Genomic DNA, 18,907 nt, shown 5'->3' with positions numbered 1-18,907 from the left:
AGGCCTAAGGATGATCACGCTACACAACCTCTTCTCTTAGGCCATGTGACCCAAGAAGAAAGCCATGACAACCAATTTCATGTATCATCTAAAACTTCACAACAACTTCTGGCAAAACTTGAGAGGTCATGACATTAATATGAGGTGTGATCTGGCTAAACCACCCCAGCATGCAATTGCTGAGAATGGTTATTTCTGAGCAAGCTCTTAGAGGTGTGCCTCCTTCTGTTCATAGAATCATAAAATCTTTGGGTTGGAAGGGACCTTTAAAGGTCATCTAGTCCAACCCCGCTGCAACGAGCAGGGTCAGCTTCAACTAGAGCAAGTTGCTCAGGGCCCCGTCCAACCTGACCTGGAATGGTTCCAGGGATGGGGCATCTACCACCTCTCTGGGCAACATGGGCCAGTGTTTCACCACCCTCGTTGTCAAAAATTTCTTCCTTAGATCTAGTCTAAATATGTCCTCTTTTAGTTTAAAACCATTACCCCTTGTCCTATTGCAACAGGCCCTGCTAAGAAGTCTGTCCCCATCTTTCCCATGGGCCCCCTTTAAGTACTGGAAGGCTGCAATAAGGTCTCCCTGGAGCCTTCTCTTCCTTCTGCTATACTTCTGTTCAGCAAGAACATAAAAAACATACACATATACACCTTCCCAAAGATAAGAAACAATCCTGTGTAGAAAGGAACTGGGTACAATGAGGGTGGTGAGACACCGGAATGGGTTACCCAGAGTAGTTGTGGATGCCCCATCCCTGGAGACATTCAAGGTCAGGTTGGACGGGGCTCTGAGCAACCTGACCTAGTTGAAGATGTCCCTATCCATGGTAGGGGGATTGGACTAGATCATCTCTGAAGGTCCCTTCCAACCCAAACCATTCTATGGGTAGCAACTCCTCAAGAAACTACTGTTAATTTTTGCAGAGACTTGTTCAGGCTTTGAAAACTAAGGAGGAGACTTTTGTCTTGCTTCAGAATAAGATACTGGCTCAAAGAAAAAAAACAAACCACTAACAAAAACAACCTCAAAAAAGTGCAGAGACAATCAAAATAAAAAAAAAAAAATCAAGTTCTGATTCTTAAAGTTCTCCTCCTAAATCCGCAAGTGGGAACCTGAGTATGAGTTTAACACCCAGAACTCTGCGAAAAACTGATGGGACAGGAGAGAAACACACCTCTGGAAAATATGTCATTTTTATCTACAGCATATGCATAGGGCTTGAGGACATCTATTTTTTTGTACCAATGTCTTAAAATACTAACCTGGCTCACTCCTATAAATAACCCAACCAAAATGCAGTCAGTGATGATAAAGTTACCACTCCAGCACCTTCTTTATGAATATTCCTTCCCTGCCAGTACAAGTAGCTGCTTCATTGCTTGCAAAGGTGTGCCAATTACTCAGATGCTAATTGGCATGAGCTGCTCACACCATTTCTTCTGTATCAAACTGAATATTTTGTTTCAATAGTCACTGAACTGACATGGAAAACAGGTGATAAAATGCACCACTGAGCGTTAGTTTCAGACGCAGAGGTCATAAATGAGAAAAACACTGCAGAGGGCAAATTTCCATTTCCTCTCTTCCTGTTTTTTTAAAAGTTTCTTATTATGCACATTCCTAAAAATTAATCAAGGTGAAAACTGCAAATTAACGATGACTAGTGGCAAATACAGTTTAATTTGGAAGTTTCAGATGCCAAGAGAGCAAGATCCAATTGGTCCAAATTTACAGCAGGGCCATGAATAGGAGCACCTGCAGCACTTGGGCACTTCTCTTAGAAGTATAATGACGCCAAGGTATCGAGCACTCCCCACTCACTTCCCAACTCAAGCTGACAACTCCCCCTCCTCAATATTTTCAACACTCCTGTTTCTTTCAGAGAAGGAAAAAGAAATACTGAAAAACTGAAAAACCTTCTGGGTCACATCAGAGCAGAGGGAGACAAACCAGTGCTTGTTCCCCATGAATATGACTTTGTCCTAGTGAGTACTGGCTGAACTGGCCTGGGAAATCCAGCTGCTGCCCACATCAGGCTCTCCCATTTACAGAAGCTCTCTATGGATCTGTGCTAAGGCTAAGTGGTCCCCACAGTCCTTATCTGTATATATATGTACAGCTAAGTGTACTCAGAAGTCCCTCGTATGCCCCTCTTCGGACAAGCACCTGAAAGCACGGTTGGCATCTGATGGAACCAAGGCCTTGGAGCAGGAGCCAGGCACGCTGCGCTGGCTTCCACCCCACCACGGGGCTGCAGCAGGCTCTCCAGCTGTAAATTAAGTTTTAGCGTCTTAACTCTATCTCTCCCGGGACAGGAATCTCGCAGTGCTCAGCACTGCACACACTCACAGTAACAGGCAACCCCTCTCCCGAAGAGCTTACATGGCCGGACAAAGCAGTAGCATCTCCAGCAAGCAGTGACTCAAACTTCATTCTTCCCAGCAAAACAGAAAATCAAAACAGGCTTATTCAACTTCGACAAATACCAAAGGAAACTACCTATGGCATACATGAGATGAACCCTTACACCTCCAAACACCCAGCACCCTTTTTTTAGGCACACAGAATAGACAACAGCAATTTTTCTAAATATTTAAAGATCCCACTTTAACCTCAGCTTGACCTGTAACAATCTCAGAGGGGGGAAAAAAAAAGCTATAAACAAATATGCTTTTGAAGGAAAGAAAATCACCAACTGCCAGGCTTCCTCTGGCAATCAGAGGCGGCAGACAATTATATAATATAATAATGTATCCTCTCCATTCAAAAGGGCTGGCAATGTCAGAGCTTAACAACGTCTTAAAAAGAAGCCATTTCAGCAAACAAATCATTGTGCATGTGTGTGACAGACCTAAAATAGCCCCCCACACCACTTGCCTGAATGAAAAAGATTCACTTCTGTTGCCAAGCAAAGCCGGGGCTCAGTCCGACTTCAACGTTCCAAGGGAGGAAAATGTCATTTTTTAAAAGTTGATCCTTCTAAGTAGCATCTAGAGCTGAATATATAGTACATGTTTTCCCATGAGCCATAAAGAGAATGTCCTATATTTTGACCGTGAACAAGCTTTTCTAGGAATGCAAATTTTGCTGTCAATACTTACACAATGGACTACAGTGTCACAAGCACCATTCATGCTCTATTAGTCATTCCTTTATTATTTTTTTCAAACAGAAATTCACAAAAGGCCTACAGTGTGGGGTAGAGCACTTGCTAAACAATAGACTGATTGTGTAAAATATTTGCAAGATTCCGAGAATAGAAGGCCAACACCCAAAGACAAACCAATACGCAGCACGTAATTAATAACAGCGAGCAGCCCACAGTATCATGCTTTCATGAGTCAAACAATCCAGAAGGTAAAAAACAGGAAGAATAGCAGCTATCAGAGGCCTGAACTGATATCCTCTGATCAGCACATGGAAGATAACTACAAAATAATCTCTATGCACGAGAGGAACAAAAGGGGAGTTAGGTTTCTAACAAGCTCCAGGCTGGTATGACATGTTGCTCAGCTACAAGCAAGAAAACAGAAGGGGAAAAAAAATAATTTATTTTTCAAGAAGTTGTTAGACTTCTGCAGGGAACTGACATTTTGCTGCTGTTTCACCAACTAAATTTCAGCCCTTATCTATAGAGTCCAAAATTAGTTACTACCTCCTGAAAGCAGGCTGATAATCCAGTACGTTGGTCTGATTCCAGTTCCTAATGGAAATGTTTGGCTTGCAAAATCCACAACTAGCACAAGCGTCTTTGCTTGCAGCACTGAGTTTGGGCAGTGAGTGGTGGGCAAGCAAGCAACCCACCTCCTCCAGGTGAGACACAATGGAAAGGCAGCGCAGTCGTTCTGGCGCTGCCCTAGAGCTTGGGAGAAAGGTCCAACAGATTTCCCGGAGATGGTGCGCATGTCTGGGTCTGTGCTCCAAAGCTTTGCGGTTTCCAATTGCCAGGAGAGATCCTTAGCACTGAAAATAAATTAAGACTACAAGGTGAAGAGGGGTTCAAAATGCAACCCTGCTTACCGTCAACATAAACAAGAACAGAACCTGCTAGAACAGTGCTCCCACCCGCTCACCTCTGCACCTTAGGTTATGGCTGTGCTTCTTGGGATCATTTGGAGTTGTTCAGAAGGAGCTAGAGCCTTTGTTTTCAAATATAAGATGCTGCAGAAGGCAGGACTGAACTAGAAGTGAAGAAAATCCTGCCCCCCTCCCTGAGAAAACAGTATTTCTAGGTAAAAAAAAAAACATGGATGAGGGAAAGAAATTCCAGCATCTCAGGCTTCAGATTGTTGAAGAAGTGCTGAACAGCGACACAGAGAAAGCCATTAGGAAGATCACTGATTGATGGGACGTCTGGCAAGTCATCCCTCAGGCAGCGATGAATCAGCATATATCCTGACCTGTAGCTTTCTCCCCCAAACAGCCCAGGCAGTAGCCTGGGCAGATGCAGCCAAGGGGCTCTCCATGCAGCATGACTGCCTCTAGCAAAAAGCCAACTCGAATCCAAATCCAAGTGTTTCCTTGTGCTACAAGACCACTCATGTCTTTTAGCCCTACCTGTGGAAGAAGATGATTCCAGGGCTCGTCACATTTTGTGGCAGAGAAATAAGAGACCTGGGTGGTGCTGCTATCTCCTACGTCAGAGCAACCTCAGATTTACACTGCACCCCATAGGAGAAAGAGGGCTGGCAACATCTGACTGTCTCCACAGGTACTATGAATGCAGACAGAAGTCAAGATAGAAATCCTACATACAGTTCAAAACCACTCTTAGAGTTTACCAGTATTTATATTTACCATATAAGCTTCCACCCCCTTCCTTTAAAATAGATTAAGCCATAGCAAAATACACAAGTAAAAAATTGTCAGGGTTTTGATACAAATTCAAACAGTTCCATGATAAGCTGCAATAACAACTCCAGAGTCTGAGAGCAAGGAGAAGCAGAAAAAATGGAAACCAATACAGGATATCAAACCTTTTGTTTCCTTGTTTTTGTTTGTTTGGGGTTTTTTTAGGACAAAAAACTATTAACTTGATCAAGGAAAGAAATAGAAATAATACCGACATCAGGACAGAAAAGAGAACTGGATAAAAAGACAGATACAACTCCTCTTTTACTATTTGTATTCTGGCAGTGCCTTAATGTCTAGTTACATACTAAGAACCAGTTATGTGTAGTTTAACCAAATATATGTATACTTCTCACAGTTCATATGCTGTCTCAATTTTTTTTCAGATTCCTACCTATTTCCCTATTTAAAAAACACCTTAGTTAGAACGTAATGCATATTGTTAAATGTTCTGATTTTCTTTCAAACACACACCACACAGCACCCTCACCCCAATAAACCAAGCACCCCCGGGAATTAAAAATACCAGCAATTTACTCATCAATTATATTACTTGTTCCAGCCTGGGCAAAAATCAGTACAAGGAGGAAAGGATATATAAATACAGCCAACTTGGAACGTCTTGTATCACCTAGCAGAACTGAGGTGTAACACCTTCACAGACACTATGCAGCTGTGTGGTTTGCCACACTCGGCTCAAAAAAAGACTGGGAACAACTATATTCTGTCAGCAGCCCAGCCCCTGCGTGAAATCGGTCCCTAGCAGAGGCTCAAGACTGAAGTCAGTCAAGTGCTCAATAATTTGGGGGTTTTATTTCCAGAAATTCAAGCTAAGACAACACAGGATGTTTTCAGAAACATCGAGCACCTGTATCTCGTCACAAACTCCAGAGACCCCAGCATCTTTGAAGATTGTGGTCCATCAGTCAAAATCCTCAGGTTCAACACTCATACCTGGGATCAGGTTTCCCCATGAACTCAGTCCCATTTATTGTCCAAATACAAAGCCCAGTTTCCAAAGTGCTCAGCAGCCACTGATTTCTATATGGCTGCACTCATCCACCCCGCTGGTAAGTCGTAGGATACATGTCGAAAACAAAGGCCCTTCAAATTCTTCCACCTTACAACAAAATGAGGCAGACAAAGTTTGAAAGCTCATCTGAAGATTTTCTGTACATCAGTTCTCATGCATCCGAAATGAGGGCTAATCTGAGATCACCCACAGCCACTTCCTCCTGCCACTTCTGCTTCCTCAAGCAGGAATCAGTGTACATGAAAAACAAAGTAACTCAAAGAGGAGTAGGATCAATGAGGTCTAGCTGGTTCAGCTCCCGATGGTGGATACCACAGGTCTCTATCCTCCCTCAGACAGCAGAAACCCAGGCAATGGAGTCTGTGAGAACTGAACCGTCTTTTACAGTGGACACTTTGTTCAGCTGAATTACCGTGGAGTGTAGTGAGTCTGCTGAGGGTAAGGAAGTTTTGGATATGTATTTCACATGGAGATATGGCAATCTGAACTAGATCTTGCTGTGGTTTCCAGAAGGTGAGCGTCTTATGGCAGAGAAGTTTGTATTGGCTTTTTGTTTTCAGCTGAACACAGGCTTTTGCAGACAGCAAAGAAAGCCAAGAAGAAAGACAGAAGAAAATGCAAAAACAAGAGACATAGAATATTTCTGCAAGTTGAAAAAAGCCTCATTTATGAGAATCCACACAAATTTGTGACATCTTTCTCATCTAGGTATTCCCTTGTTGAAAAAGGAATGAGCTTTTTCCATAATGGAAATACTGACATGGCTTCCCTTCCCATCTCCATATTTGTTTAAATGCAGAACTTGTCATAAGTTATTATGGAATTGGTTGGATGGCCACATCCAGAGGGTAGTGGTCAATGCCTCAATGTCCACATGGAGAGCAGTGACGAGTGGTGTCCCTCAGGGGTCTGTCTTGGCACCAGTACTGTACAGATCTTCACCAATGACACAGAGGGCTCGAGTGCACCCTCAGCAAGTTTGCAGATGACACCAAGCTGAGTGGCGCAGTTGACACGCCTGAGGGACAGGATGCCATCCAGAGGGACCTCGACAAGCTCAAGGAATGGGCCCGTGTGAACCTCATGCTCATGAGGTTCAACAAGGCCAAGGGCAGGGTCCTGCACCTGGGTCGGGGTAATCCCTGGTATCAGTAAAGGCTGGGGGAGGAAGGGATGGAGAGCAGCCCTGCCCAGAAGGACTTGGGGGTCCTGGTGGATGAAAAGTTGGACATGAGCCAGCAACGTGCACTCGCAGCCCATTCCCAGGCCAACCGTCTCCTGGGCTGCATCCAAAGCAGCGTAGCCAGTAGGCTGAGAGAGGGGATTCTGCTCCTCTGCTCTGGAGAGATCCCCCCTGCAGTGCTGCATCCAGCTCTGGAACCCTCAGCACAGGAAAGACATGGACCTGTTGGAGTGGGTCCAGAGGAGGCCACAAAAATGCTCAGAGGGCTGGAACAGCTCTGCTGTGAGGACAGGCAGAGGGAGTTGGGGGTGTTCAGCGTGGAGAAGAGAGGGCTCTGGGGAGACCTTATTGCAGCCTGCCAGTACTTCAAGGGGTCTTATAAGAAAAATGCGGACAGACTTTTTAGCAGGGCCTGTTGTGACAGGACAAGGGGTAATGGTTTTAAAAGAAAAGATTTAGACTACATCTAAGGAAGAAATTTTTGACAACAAGGTGAACCAGTGGCCCAGGTTGCTCAGAGAGGTGTTAGATGCCCCATTCCTGGAACCATTCCAGGTCAGGTAGGATGGGGCTCTGAGCAACCTGATCTAGTGGAAGATGTCCCTGCTCATTGCAGGGCAGTTGAATGAGACGACCTTGAAAGGTCCCTTCCAACCCAAACTGTTCTATGATTATATTGCTTTCACTCCTCTGTCAAACACAGATAAAGTTGTCCAAATGTTACAAAAACTAACAGTGGACAAATGAGACAGATATACACACATACATGAAGAAACAGGCTTAAGAAACGAGACTACAAATCTCTGCTTTCTCCTTAGTTGCTAACAGAATTTAGTTAATATGCAAAAAGAGAGCAATAACATCAGTTAGGAAATAGCTCCTTTTTTGGAGCAGAGAACAATCCAAAGTCAATTCACTTTTCGGCCCCACCACCACTGGGAGTTCTGCACAGGCAGTCACATCTGAATTACTCACTGTAGGCTCTCCTTACAGTCACTGGGGAGAAACAGAGATGACTCACTCTGCCCTATTGTCTACAAAAACAAACCCAGAGACTAGCAGAGATCTGTATCAGTCAGGGAGATGAGACAAATCTCATCCAGGGTGCCTGTAATTTTTCTTCATGCAAGGTGGAAGCAGAAGGTAGAATCTAGAATCAGAGTATGTTTTAGCAAAAAAAGATGAAAGATGTCCCTCCGTATTGCTGGAGGCAGCAGCGATCAGCAGAAGCTGTACCCTAGCAGATGGTAACAAATGAAAGGCCAAAACTGCTCTGCTGGTGCACATCCACAAACAGTCCCACCATATTCTTCTCACAGCCCAGCACTTAACGACTGTCCTGGTAGCCTATTGCTTTACCCCTTAGGAAAAAGGCTTGTAAAGCACTCTCTTATGAGGTGTGGGGGCTCATTTTCAGTGTTGAAGTGGGATGTCCATTCTTAGACTGGAGGACACAGCCTGAATTTTCAACAGCTTACTCCAAGTCAACTTGGGTAAAATGCGAGCAGAAGATCCCACGTTTTTAAGTTCTTTATCAGAGGTGTTCTACTTACAAATGAGAGGCTGATCAGTTGTGATTTGTTAAAGGTAGCCCATCTGCTGGTTAAACCAGCCTCTACTCTGACCAATTTTGACAGTCATCCTTCAGCAGCTCATCTCTGGTACTACAGGTTTCAGTGACCTGCCCCTACCTTCAGCATCTGCTCGCCACAGCAGCCAGACAGCCCCTGTAATCTTCCATATGTAACCAATTCATTCACAGGCTCCAGCTCATCCATGGGCAGATTTAGCTGAAACAGTTGATGAAGTTAGTCCTACTGCCTAGCTGTGCAACCTTTCTCTTTGAGAAGACCACCGTCTTATAGAAGTGGTATCACTAAAATCAACAATAGGATTTATTAACACAGCACTAAATATAGCATGAATGCTTTATTTTCACTAAAGGTAGGAAGTATGACTGAGGCTGTGCTTCAGGAGCTCAGTAATTCAGATATTAGTGCTTTTTGTGCTGGAGGAAAAAAAAAAACACCACAAAAACAAAACACCAAACACTTTGCTCACAAAACACCAAGCAATGATCAGATGTGTATTCACTCCACCAGTTAAATTTTGTCCAGAAAAATATAATTGGGTTAACTTTTAGCCCTATCATTCAGTATTGCCATTGCTCTTCATAGGCCATAAGCTTTGTAGTGAATTTTTAAGGCCTCAGGACCAAGGTCTGTTACTCTTGCTTTGTCTGAGCTTTTCCTGGCCCGCCTGCAGCTTTGTTTTACTCAGTTTAGTTGTGACTGCAATTTCTGTAACTGGCCAGGTGTCTATATTTACTCTGTTTTGGTTTTGTTTGTGTGTGGTACAACCACAGTTTTGCACACAGCAGTAACAAGCAGTTATTCCATATAGAATGAGATATATACCACTAATGTAATGACTTTGTACAGAGAAATACAACAGCCTGGTATGCTAAGCAGAGGCCTGGAGAAGTGGAGACACAGGATGTGGCATAGAGGAGTACAGGCACAGGATGACAAGAGATGGGGCACAGGCTTGTCACTGGAGACCATGGCTATAAACAACTCACCAATGGTCAGTTAAAGAAATGCAGACCTGGAGCTGGACAAAACTGGTTTTAGGGGTAACAAGGAGAACAAAGAAATAGTAACAAATACCCGTAAAAGCAACCATATATAGCAAAAATCATATGTAATGTGGAATTGCAGATCAATGAAGAAAGAGATGGGTGTAAAGTTGTTTTACCAAACATACTAAAATGATCCCAGGTGGATCCTACAGTAAGGAAAGAAGAAACCATCAACATGAACCTCATACTTCTCCCAGAAAAGGACTCCAGATGCTGACAACTCGCTGTAACACCCACCACCACCAGAACAAAACCAGCAACCTTGGGACCCAGGCCAGGGGACGGGTGAGAGTAGCATCAGGAAGAGGGGTAGAAACTAAGAACTGTATGCATGACAGTTTTAACTGCATTATTATTCTTTCTTGTTCTGTAATAACTGATCTGGACTAATAATGATTAAACTTTCAAAATTTCGGTTACACTAACAGTAAATTCTTTGTTATATAAAGCTGTGCTGCCTTTCTGCCCGTGAACAAGATTTTGAGTGTAACACTTTGTACAAGCATGTAGTTAGTCTCTTTACATCACAGCAAATAAATCCAGATAAAAATCTTGGTTTAATCTAAACAGGTGTTGCCCATCTTCCCAGAACAAAGAAAAAAACCCATAAACTTGTGTTTTTCTAATGAGATCAGCAGAAATATGATCACATACCCACACCTGACCCAGATCAAGTTTGAACCATTGGGTGACCTAACATTAATGATTCTGGAGCCACGGCCAGAAGACTACAGAAAGGACTGATCTGTAAAGTGGGAGCATTTGTACAGAGCTAACAAAATGACTAGAACATCATCTTGAAGGGGTGATGGGCTACAGACCCGCTAACACTTTCTCTTCATCAAATATATCAGGGTTTAGAAAGCAATGGAAAAGAATTCATGGAGCAGAGAGGCAAGGGAGCAGCAAGGAAAAGAGCTACCTTGAAGTCACTGGAAAATTACTGAGTGAGAACATTGTCTGGAAAAAAAAAAAATTACAGAAGGTAGGAAAAGGAAAAACAAATACTTGAAAAGTTCCACTGATTTTTTGTTGTTTTCTTTCATTTTTTTCTTCAATTACCTCCCAGTTACTGGGGCTATAAAAGAGCCAAATGCTTTTTAGTTAAAAATGAAGACAAGGCAATTACTGTGGCAGCGTCTCTTCTGTATTCTCACTTCCCTGGGTTATCTCAAACACCTCTACAAACCAAGCACTTCATTATCTTCCTGTCACCCTCCCCTTCATGGTGGAATGGGCTTCCCATGGACAAATAACACAACCACTTTTTTCATGTTCTGTTTTCAACTATACCTTGTATATAACACTTTATCAGAGTGATCTCTGAAAGGTTTCTGATGCATTTCTAATGTATGTTTGCTGTTTTTTTCCTCAGCTAAGCTTTCTGGTAACATAAGCCATTTGGTGTACGGATCAGGTCTCTTTTTATACTACCTGATACCCTCAGCACTGAAAACCCTATAACAGTAAAGCAGGTCATCAGGAAAAGATTCATGAAAAAGAAATTGTGGACTCTTGATTCTGCTGAGCCATTCAAGAGGTGTTATGACCTTTCCAAATGCAGTTCTTGTCTTTGTACATGAGCTATAAAAGAATTAGCAAAGGAAGGGAGATGATAAAACATCAGAAATAGATAACAAAATATTCAAGACAGGTGTTAACCTAAAACTGAGGTCATAGCAGGAGTACAATCACGTAACAGACAGGAATTGTGTAATTTGACATTGTCAGGTCATCCTCAATCTTAAAATTCAGGTTCTGTAATGGCATCTGTTGTAAGTAGCCTGTAGTTAAGGAACTATGTGTACAACTCAAAACTGTCTAGCAAACAGACTGTTAGTCAACACAACATTACCATCTCTCTTCAGAAAAGGCAGTGCTTGATGGGACCCAAGAGAGTCGTGTTCTGAGCCTAGCTTTACTCCTCGCCAGCTGTTAGATCTTGCCTCATCTCTCCACAGCAGTTTTTCATCTCATCCTTAGACTTTCTCGCTGTTCGCCCAATCCCTCAGCAAGAATTCTCAGCACTTGACTGCACATCCAAGAGATTAGTAAAATTACCCACCAAGCATTAGTAAAAATAGAGTAGTCCTGGCTTAGGCACATTCCAAGAGCTGGTCCCTGGCTCTTCAATGCAGAAATCATCACCTTCTGTATCTGTACAGCAGCTAGAACCATGGCACCCCAAATTCCTGTGAGGCCTTTAAAAAGCAGTATAAAGTTGATTACAATACAAGAAACAGGCGAGTGTCAATTGCATTTTATATTCTCAAATGGAAAATATACTTAAAAAACAAACACATACACTTTTATTGAATGGTCAGAGCCTGGACAAAGAGATGTATGTGTGACTGACAGAGGAAAACTACTAAGACTGAAGGTCTCAGACTCCAAGTAAGAATGGCTTCTGCTGAACACAGGAGCAGAAACCTGCATGCCAAAGATTGCTACTAAAAACAATTCCCAAGTTCTTCAAAGGTAATTGTTTCTCTTCACAAGTGCACTGCGTAAATTAAAAGCTCTAAAGGCTTTTTGACTGAGTCTTATTTTCATTATTTTCTGCCCCAAATCCTCAGACTCTACTAAAAGATTCTCCTCACTTTGCAAATGTATATGCAGACAAAACTGCTCTTTATATTCACAATATACAGTACACAAAAAAAACCTATCTCAGAATGGACTTCAGTTGCAAATAACTGTTATAAATTATCACTCACATATTAAAATTAATGATAATGAGCCCATCTGGAGTTGCTAATTGGTTCTAGGCACAGTGTTAAGTTTCTCAGATGCAAAAAACAGTTCATTATCAACACTCAGCCAGCAATGTACTTGTCTTTAATGGTAACAACTCTTGAGAAATCCTGCTTCACACATATAAGAAATCAAATGCAAGAAGTGCTCTCAAAGCCCATGAGGAAAATGACAGCTACTCACATTTCGCTGAACACCAGAACTGGCAAAAATCTTCCCTTTCAAATTCTAACTTCAATGACTCATCACAAAACAACTCAATCAGCAAAGCTCATACATCTGGTAGCAATGTGGTGCTAGTGAGCCCTCCTCAGCCAACAGCTTACAGACCCAACTCCTTCCAGCATCACTCTCACCCGTGGGGAAAGAATTCCTTCAACCTAGCCTTAAATCAGACCAGGTATTGACAGGACCTTATTTGAGACGAAGAGGGGAGTTCATACCTCACGGAGCTATTGCTTCAACAGACCTTGCTGCACTGATTTACACAGAGTTTATGTTCTCAGAGTTATCCCTGCAAACATAAAGACAAGGAGCATAATTATTCTCATATGCTTCAGTAAAAGTGCAATGCACAGGATCCACTGTGCGTGCAGACCTCTGTGGATGATAACCACCAGTAGAGAGGTGGTAACAAGCAACCAGAAAGTGGTAACATCAAACATTGCTACAGTCATGTTGGCAGGAAACATCTGCCCACTGCCTTATCTCTTTCTCTCATTTTATACTGAGTTTGAAATATCACTGACATCTACAGCAGTTTCTTTGCAGTACAATCACCTCCACGCTTCTGCACAGGTAATACAAATTTACCTTCAGCGGATCTAACAGACAGCCTCTTAGATATCTTATTGGAATGTTGTTCAGACTGCACTATAGTACGCTTTTTCAGGTAACATATTAGAAGAATACAAAGAGATATGCGTTCATCCAAAACTACAGCACATAATCACACAGACTGCATGAACAAAATGCCTAATCGCTTTTAATGAGAAATAAATATCTGAAGTTTGACATCACCTTTTTCCTAAAGCCATGTGTTCTGCTAAAGTCATACATAGCTCTATCTGTTTTTCACAAAAGGAAAGATTATGGTAGAATTTTGTTGGCTGTTACTTTGAATTCCAAAGATCAGAGGGTCCATATGCAACTTCAAGTTTAAAAAAAAAAAAACAACCCCCAAACAAAAAACCCCACCCAGAATTCTACCTACAGATTCACTTTAAGAGTGGTCTTTGAAGAAGTCTGATTAACCAGCACAGCTGAAAGGTGTTTATCACTCACTCACCCAGGATCCCCAGGCCATTTTACAGATCCAAAAGCAGTCCATAACACTAAGTAAAACTTAGTCTTCTGGTCATAACTGTGCTGTAGCTCATCAAACATTAGAATCAGTGTTTTACCTCACTCCTTTTTGTGTCTCACAGGTTGTTCCTGGCCTGACACTGCAGACACACAAGTGCTCCTTGCAAGCTGCTAGTTAAATACCACCGCAGCTCTTCATGAGTTGTTGGCTCATGGTCATCTGTCTTCCACGAGAACAGAATGCAAGGGGAAAGTCCATCTAAACACCGACCTTTGGAAACCACAGAGAGCTGCAGAACCCAGAGCTCTGCCACCCAAAACTAGCACTGGGTGAAACGGCTTAGACTTGAAAAGCAGAATAGCTGTTTCAGCACAACTATGACTGCAGTTAAGCTAATTAGCTGTGACCTGCTCATTTGAAACTCACTCAGTATTTCCACATAGAGCTGGGGATTTTTTTTTATCATGTACAAACAGTTGTACTGTGAGTTTCAAAAAGTTTTTCAAATATTTTTCTAGTTGGGACAGAAAGTAGGTGATGCTTGTTTAGTTACTCCTATATCTTACTGAGGGAGCACAGGTACTGCACATTACTAGGGTCTATTAAAATATCAAAGCAACTTTCACTGTCAAATGCCATTATTGCCCCATCTCATGCACATAAAACAAATAAACGTATATACGTTCTTTAAGGCACTTATTCATGTGAGCAACCTTACATATAAATGAACTCTAACAAGCATGTCTTCTTGAGGAGTTAGATCTTAAGTATCTCTAGAAATAGGAAACTCACTCAACTTCTGAGTTGGAGCTGAGAGAATCCAAAGAATGTATTGCTGTACATATTTAATACTAGCACCTTTCCAAGTCTTCTAAATCTTGCATAAAAAATTCAGTCAACTGCAACTCAATAAGGCTTCACATTGCTAGGTAACTGTGATGAGTGACCTTCTACTCATTTTTTTGTTGTTGTTCCTTTGAAATAAAACGGATTATAAAAACTGATGACAGCACCCTCACGATTCATTGTGCTCCTCACATCACCCCCAAAGCTAGCTTTTTCTTTTTAAATAAATTAACTAAGCAAAAAGATGTCACATCTCTGTAGTCATAGGTTAACAATTCAGTTGGTCTAGCTATTAGACCACAATCACAGAGATGAAAACAAGTATGTTTCAATGCATGCAGTAGTCCCATCCCCTTCAGCAGGATTGTTCTGATGCATAAAATCAGACTGCAGTGCAGCTTTAATGAAAAAAAATCTTAAAAAAAAACCTCAGAACTGAAAATGTATCTACAGTCCAATTCATAGGAAAATTGTTTATTTGTGCACAAGTGTCACTAGATTTGCAGGGGAAGCTGGTGATAAACATTTTGAAGATCACCAGGCATCCCTCATTACAAGAGCCTTATTTTACTTTCTTATATTTTTGCCCTAATCTTAACCACTTCAACTAAAAAGTTTCACAGCATACACCATGTCAAGATGAGAGGTTTTTTTATTAATAACTGCATACTAAAAACATTTATCTATTTCCAATACCCAGCTAGAGATAATATATTTTGCTTGGAATACATTAAAAAAAAATAGGCTAGCTTTCTTCTATTAGTTCTAGGTGTTGGAGCAGAGACTTGAAATTCTGAAAGCTTTTGGATATGCTTTTCTATATCCCAAGAAATCTGTTCAAGTCTGGGCCTTTTCAGGACTTGGAGGACATAGCCTTGTGCATGCTCAACAGAAACAATATTTATCATCTCAATTTCACAATAGTTCCATCTGTCCAGGACATGCTGCTGAGAGGCTGAACAGGAGTTTCCTTGTGGCCATTCGCTCTTCCGAGTTAAGCTCTCTTTTGTGCCCATAGGCCTGTGTCTCCAACAGCAACTGACCTCCAGATGGGTCCAAGTTGCCCAAGTTGATGCAGAAGGAAAAAGAATAATATATTGGGTCAGATAGGAATGGAGGAAGAGACCTGTAGGCATCTGGCAGGGCACAGGTATACTGCACAAGGAAACTGGTACAGAGCGCAGAGAACAGAACAATTTGATGAACGAGGGTGAAATGAGGAGGAGGAGCCATGAAGGACTCAAGAAAGAAGGCCAAGCGCAAACTGGGCACTGCCTGTCTGGGGAGTAGCTCTGCAGGAAAGGCCCTGGGGATCCTGCAGGGGAAAAAACAAGCATGGGAGTACAGAGATGCTGGCAGCAAAGAGGCCACGAGCACCCTGGACTGTAAGAACAGAGGCAGAGTCAGGAGATCCAGGGAAGGATCTCCTGTACTCGGCACTCAGAACGCTTCTCAAATACTGCATCCAGGTTTTAAGCCCCCAGTGCAGAAAACACATTCATGAGCTGGAGGGAGTTCAGAGAAGCATCACTGGGCTGGTGGGGGCTGGAGCACCTGCCTGTGCGTAGAGGGTGGGGGAGCTTGGCGCAAAGACTGCTTCAGATGACCAAAAAACAGCCCCTGTGCCTATGTGGAAAGTATCCAGGAGATGGAGATGGGCTGCCCAGAGAGGCTGTGCAGTCTCCATGTTTGTAGGTTTTCAAGACCAGACTAGGTAAAAGCCACAAGCAGCGTGGTCTGATCTCAGAGCTGTCCCTGCTGTGAGCAGGAGGCTGGACTGAGGGATGCCGAGATCGTTTCACCCTAAGACCTGGGCATGGCAAGGGCAGCCACAACGGGACAGAATAACCTTCAGCCATCAGGTCATCCCGCTCCCAGACCCTACCACGAAACCCGGGGCCTCCCGTGCCACCAACCCTGTCCATCAGTCAACGTCTACCCTTACTAACCTACCGCACTCTCCTGCGCCAAACACAAGGCCCAAGCGAGACGCGCTTGCGAGTCACAAAATTCAAACTTCACCGATGGCCTGTGGAGGGTGGAACAGGAAAGTCTCCTTTCAGCTTCCGTGGCTTAAAGACCTTGGAAATCATCCATATGGCATTAAAAGTCATTCAGACTGCAAAGTCAAGCTCTCAGAAAAAGCTGTGAAAACAAACCCACAAATGCTCAACACACCTGAGGAAATTTATTACTGAAAAAGCACAGGATAAGGCCTAGCTTGGGAACAGCAGCATGCAGGATGGCGGCTAACGAACCTGGTGCCCTTCCAACCAAAGCTCACTTGTACTGATTTCCTAAACCCATTCACTGCACGTACCAGACAGGCAGCACAGCTTCGGTTACTTAGAGAGCTTTTATCGAAAGGCTGGTGGGGGTGGTACCTCCCGCTCTGACTAAAAGCCTGTACAGAAACCGGCTTGGCCGCAGTCGAGCAGTGCCCGCGCCTGCCATCGTGCGCCGTCGCCCCGAAGCCGCCTCAAGTGCAGGGACACCGGGCGGGCGAGACACGGCGGCGGGGAAACGCCAGACCCTGCTGCCCACGGAGAGAGAAAACGGCATCAGCTCCATCCTCGCGGTTTCCTTTTCTCTGCCGGTCCCTCTTCGCCCCCTTCCTCTCCCCCCACGCCCCGCGCTGGCTCTTGACTGACGAGCGGCCCTTGAAGCCGCCGAGCCCCGCGGCGGTGCGGCAGCGGCAGCCCAGCCCCGGCCCCCCGCAGGCGGCGGCGGGGGGCGATGGCGCGGCGGCCGTTACCTGGAGAGGGAGTCACCGCTGGGCGGCCGCGTCGCCGCCGCCGCCGCCGCCCGCCCGGCGCCGAGGCTCTCGCAGCTGGAGCTCTCCTCCATGCCGGGCGGCGGGGCGGCCTCAGGGCGGGCAGCTGTCTGTCAGCCGAGCGGCTGACGCCCGGTGGGGCGGGAAGCGGCCATGTTGGCCCGGCGTGCCGCGCGGGGAGGGCGGGCTGAGGCGGGGCGGTGGCGGCGCAGGGGGGCCGAGCCTGCTGCTGCGGGGAAGGGAAGGCCGGGGAGGCACTGCTGCTGCCGCTCATTTCCCCTCAGCCCGCAGTCACGGCGGACAGGGAGAGGGGCACGGCAGCCATGCGGCCCCTTTCCCTCGCCGGGCTGAGGGACGCGGAGGAGGGGGCCGGGCCGCCGAGCTCGGCCGCGTGAGGGAGGGGAAGGGGGTTCTGGCGAGCCTCGCCTCGGCACACCCCCGCCTCCCTTCCCGCAGCGTGAGCCTGGCCGAGGCCCGGGGGCTCTTTCTCCTTCTCCCCAGGCTAGGGATCGAGAAGAGAGGGGGAGGTGGGGGAACCAGCCGGCGAGTGGAGGTGTTTGTTCACGCGGATACAGAAGTGGCCAGGTTGTCCTTTTGTGAACTGAAAACCAAGGGAAGGCGGCAGGTCCCGGGTCGTCCCCCCCTCCCGGGGCACGGTGGCCGCTCCTAAGAGCGAGGTCATGGTATCTCTCAAGGATCCCCCGTGAAGCCCTCATTTATGTTAGGCTAGCCTGCTAGGGACTCTGCTGAGACCTCATCTTCTGCTGGGCTGCATCTTAAGCCTCCCATACCCAGCGCAAAGTTGTCTTCCAAATGCGCAGCTGGTTTGGCAAAAATCCCGTGAGGCAAAGAAACTGAAATGCTGGGGACATCACAGAATCATTAAGGTTGGAAAAGACCTTTAAGATCATCAAGTCCAACCGTTGACCGAACACCACCAAGCCCACTAAACCGTGTCCTGAAGTGCCGCATCTACACGGGTTTTGAATACTTCCAGTGATGATGACTCCACCACCTCCCTGGGCAGCCTGTTCCAATGTTTGACCACTCTCTCAGTAAAGATATTTTTCCTAATACCCAGTCTAAACTTCCCCTGGTGCAACTTGAGGCCATTTCCTCTCGTCCTATCGCTAGTTACTTGTGAGAGGAGACCAACACCTACCTCAACACAACCCCCTTTCAGGTAGTTGTAGAGAGCGATAAGGTCTCCCCTCAGCCTCCTTTTCTCCAGACTGAACAACCCCAGTTCCCTCAGCCACTCCTCATAAGACTTGTGCTCCTCACCAGCTTTGTTGCCCTTGTCTGGACGCACTCAATGTCCTTCTTGGAGTGAGGGATGATGTTTCAGTAACTGTTTTACAGCCACAGAGTATTCAGATATTAGAAGATGCAGGGTTTATGCTGTTTTGAGGTAGTGTTTCAAACAGAGAGGTCCATTTGGACTGATGCTCCTGACATCGGGTGCTCTCCTTACCAACAAGCAAGCCCTACTGGAAACCCATCTGCATACTAACATGGATGG

General features: G+C 44.8%; 1 protein-coding gene across 2 annotated transcripts in view; it reads right to left on the bottom strand.

Annotated features, from left to right (window-relative positions):
• Positions 1-17,459, bottom strand: part of MTMR2 (myotubularin related protein 2) — a gene marked incomplete at both ends in the record, with an annotated part of 66,457 nt that extends 48,998 nt beyond the window's left edge. Inside the window, one exon of one of the 2 annotated variants that reach the window (XM_082004310.1) lies at positions 17,368-17,459. In XM_082004310.1, the coding sequence (XP_081860436.1) occupies positions 17,368-17,459 (92 nt within the window). Of the gene's footprint in view, positions 1-2,871; positions 3,029-17,367 lie in introns of those variants that run through there. The other variant, XM_082004309.1, reaches the window with a different exon arrangement.
• Positions 17,460-18,907: the final 1,448 nt, after the last annotated feature.

Source organism: Phaethon aethereus (assembly GCF_964289735.1).
Source record: "Phaethon aethereus genome assembly, chromosome: 1".
Lineage (NCBI taxonomy): Eukaryota > Metazoa > Chordata > Aves > Phaethontiformes > Phaethontidae > Phaethon > Phaethon aethereus.
The sequence above is the reverse complement of the archived record's forward strand: the minus strand, read 5'-3'. Positions and strand labels throughout refer to the sequence as shown.